Genomic DNA, 1834 nt, shown 5'->3' with positions numbered 1-1834 from the left:
AAATTACCATTGCAACAGGACCCCAAGGTCCTGGGAAATTCCTGTTCAATGGCTCAAAGGCGTTTTTTCAACCTAGAAAAACGATTTGCAAAAGACCCTTCGCTTGCAATGCAGTACAAGTCATTCATGGACGAGTATCTAGAATTGGATCACATGGAACTTGTCGATGAGTCCACTGATCTCCCTACGTACTATTTGCCACACCATGCTGTGTTTAAAGCTGACAGTTCAACAACTAAGATGCGAGTGGTGTTTGATGGTTCAGCTGCCGCTTCATCTGGCCTTTCATTAAATTAAATATTGCTAAAAGGCCCTAAGGTTCAACCAGACATCATACAAATACTGTGGCGGTTCCGTTTATTTAATACAGCCATTACCGCAGATGTTGCAAAAATGTATAGGCAGGTTTTGATGTCCCCCGATGACAGTGAATTGCAACGAATTTTATATAGAGCTAGTCCTGATCAACCGTTGAAGCATTATAAGCTAAAAACAGTTACATACGGCACTAAATCAGCTTCATTTCTGGCCACTCGCTGTTTGGTACAACTTGCCGATGAATGTGATGACCCACAAATAAAAAGGGTTATTGGGCAAGATTTTTATGTTGATGATCTGATCAGTGGAGCTCAATCTGAACTAAAGTGCTTCGAAATATACAATCAACTTCAAGCAAGACTAGGAAAGGCTGGTTTTGCTCTGAGAAAGTGGTGTTCAAACTCCACAGCATTGTTGGAACGTATCCCTAATGCTCACGATGATCCTAACTTCATGGTGGCATTAAGTGAAAATGATGTAATCAGCACACTGGGTCTCATGTGGCAACCTACCACTGATAGTTTTCGATTCACTTTAAAAGAATGGTCACCACCAGCTTCCATGACAAAGCGCAGTCTCCTTTCAGACATTAATAGCGTATACGACCCAATTGGTCTAATAAGTCCTGTTTTAATCAAAGGAAAAATTTTCATTCAACAGCTATGGAGCTTAAAAATGAGCTGGGATCAAGTATTATCAGAAGATTTGCAATCCAGATGGTCTAACTTTTATTCGAATTTGCAGTCCCTTGCTTTCTTATCCATACCCCGTAAAGCTGTATGCGACCAAAATGCACCTATTCAAATCCACGGCTTCAGTGATGCGTCTCAAGAGGCTTTTGGTGCGTGCGTATATCTGCGCTCCATAGATAGTACTGGCTGCATTCAGGTCACCTTATTTACTTCCAAATCCAGAGTCGCACCTATTCATCCAACAACTATCCCACGTCTGGAACTATGTGGTGCGCTCCTATTAGCAGAGCTGGTCAACGACGTCAAGACTGAATTAAAATTGTTAGGCATCCAAGTAGACATATCCTCCACATATCTCTGGTCTGATTCTACCATTGTAATCGCATGGATAAAAAGTCAAAGTTTGTTTCAAGCATATGTTGCAAACCGATTAAGCCGTATATGTGACGTGTCAGAGCCAGAGCAATGGTATCATGTTTCAACACAAGATAACCCGGCAGATCTCATAACCCGTGGAGCTGAAGCAAAACCATTTTCTCGGTGCGCTTTATGGTGGAATGGTCCTGAGTGGCTATGCTTATCTCCAAGCCATTGGCCTTCTACCCCTCCATTGCCATCAAACATGCCAGAAGTTCGTACCATTAAGCTGGCATTAGCTGCTATGACAATTGATGTGGATATGTGGATATCAAAAAGGTACTCCAGCTGGGTTACCCTTCTAAGGATAACGGCATTGGTGCAACGGTTTTTGTACAATTGCCGGTCAAGTCTTTCAAACACAGAGCGTAAATCCGGCTTCATCTCTTTGGAAGAAATGAGCAGAG

The 1834-nt window shown here is 42.3% G+C and overlaps 2 protein-coding genes across 2 annotated transcripts in view; both read left to right on the top strand.

Moving 5' to 3' along the window:
* LOC103308771 overlaps window positions 1–297 on the top strand; it is an 880-nt gene extending 583 nt beyond the window's left edge. Inside the window, exon 2 of the mRNA XM_029492548.1 lies at window positions 19–297. Coding sequence (XP_029348408.1) covers window positions 19–297 — 279 coding nt within the window. The remainder of the gene's footprint in view (window positions 1–18) is intronic.
* A 96-nt stretch (window positions 298–393) lies between these two features.
* Window positions 394–1795, top strand: LOC103308777 (the record flags this gene model as incomplete). Its single annotated transcript, XM_008182805.2, has 1 exon — window positions 394–1795. A coding segment is annotated over exon 1 (1402 nt), but the record flags the coding sequence as incomplete, so codon positions are not given.
* Between the last annotated feature and the right edge of the window lie 39 nt (window positions 1796–1834).

The sequence above is a fragment of the Acyrthosiphon pisum genome, unplaced genomic scaffold, assembly GCF_005508785.2.
Source record: "Acyrthosiphon pisum isolate AL4f unplaced genomic scaffold, pea_aphid_22Mar2018_4r6ur Scaffold_21701;HRSCAF=24638, whole genome shotgun sequence".
In the NCBI taxonomy this organism is placed as follows: domain Eukaryota; kingdom Metazoa; phylum Arthropoda; class Insecta; order Hemiptera; family Aphididae; genus Acyrthosiphon; species Acyrthosiphon pisum.
Note: the sequence above shows the minus strand (reverse complement) of the source record. Positions and strands in the feature narration are given on the sequence as shown.